At 38.7% G+C, this 1,355-nt stretch overlaps 1 protein-coding gene across 1 annotated transcript in view; it reads left to right on the top strand.

Moving 5' to 3' along the window:
- Positions 1-1,045, top strand: part of LOC103807816 (transmembrane 4 L6 family member 1-like) — a 10,240-nt gene extending 9,195 nt beyond the window's left edge. Inside the window, exons 4-5 of the mRNA XM_009080567.1 lie at positions 332-518; positions 1,025-1,045. Coding sequence (XP_009078815.1) covers positions 332-518; positions 1,025-1,045 — 208 coding nt within the window. The remainder of the gene's footprint in view (positions 1-331; positions 519-1,024) is intronic.
- The last annotated feature ends 310 nt before the right edge of the window (positions 1,046-1,355 follow it).

Here is a 1,355-nt window from a genome sequence, read left to right as displayed (position 1 = left end):
GAATGGAGACTTTGGAGACACATGTTAAAACCATTATGGAACTGTCCCTTTAGTTATTAGCAGAAAATAATTAGTCAATAACAGCCAATTTTGCCACAAATCAAAGGGAAGTTTCTTGTGCATGCAACAAAGTACAGATGTGGCTCTCTTCCCTAGCTATAAATTGCACCTCTGCAAAGGGAATTCTGTAAAGAATCACCAGCTTTTACCAATTATAGTAGAATTTGAGACTCACTTTGTGCAATCAAGTTCAGAAAATGCCAGAAAACATGGAAAGCATTCTCAAGTTTTTATTTTCTAATGCCTTGCCAATTATTTTTCCATATCACAGAGACAGTTATTTGTTCAACCAGACAGCATGGAGTATTTGCAAAGAACCTGAAAACATCGTCCTTTGGAATATTGTCCTTTTCTCTATTCTCCTGGTCATTGGTATGATTGAAGCTATTCTCTGTTTTATTCAAGTCATCAATGGAGTTACTGGCTTCATAGGTGGCACATGTATGAGGAGAAGAAAGGTTGGTATGCGGTAAAAGATATCAGAATGCTTTACTTTCTTACCAGTTTTATTTTTCAGACTCTGGTAGTGATGCGTGAGCTGAGAGATCTGCACAACCCCTGAACAAGTGCCTCTTGCAAGCTGAGGCAGTACAGTTGCATTTGCACACTGTCTCTCTCTCCATCACATTGTAGTTGGGGATAACCTGGTCCCCAGATGTTTCTAAACAGCAGAGCAGTATGATGTATTGACATACTCATTTGCACGGCTGTGTTCCTATTCCAGAAGCCTTTTTGATGAAGTGCAATAACACCCCTACCAGGCACCTGTGAGATACAAAAAGTAGAGATGTTTTAAATCAGTCAACAGTAGTAAAATTGTTATTTTACAAAATGGAAGAAAACCTCTTCCATTTATCACTGCTGCTTCCTTTTCATTGTTTATTTTCATTGTACAAGACATTTACAGCAAGTCTGTTATCCTCCTGGAATATTAATTAATTGTCTTTCATTCATTGTTTTTCAGACAAATATTTCTGGAATGTGAATGACCTACAGGGAATGCCAGGACAAGCCCCAAGCTGCCGATTCACATACAATAAGGATAGTGCACTGTACTGTATTTACAGGGGAGGGGACAACAAAGAAAACCCAAAATGTTCTCTCATGCATATGGGAAATGGAACTGTTGCTAATGCATACATTTATCAGCTGCTTGAAGCAGACACTCTTTGGATGATGTAAATAACTTCCTGTCCACTCCAAATCCCACCCTGAGCTCACTTGTCTGTTCCTATTAAGTTGCTAACTGGGCACTCACAGATTTGAATTAGGATGAGCAGAGATTATATCAAGTG

Source organism: Acanthisitta chloris, unplaced genomic scaffold, assembly GCF_000695815.1.
Source record: "Acanthisitta chloris isolate BGI_N310 unplaced genomic scaffold, ASM69581v1 scaffold3098, whole genome shotgun sequence".
Lineage (NCBI taxonomy): Eukaryota > Metazoa > Chordata > Aves > Passeriformes > Acanthisittidae > Acanthisitta > Acanthisitta chloris.
This window is presented reverse-complemented; position numbering and strand designations above follow the sequence as displayed.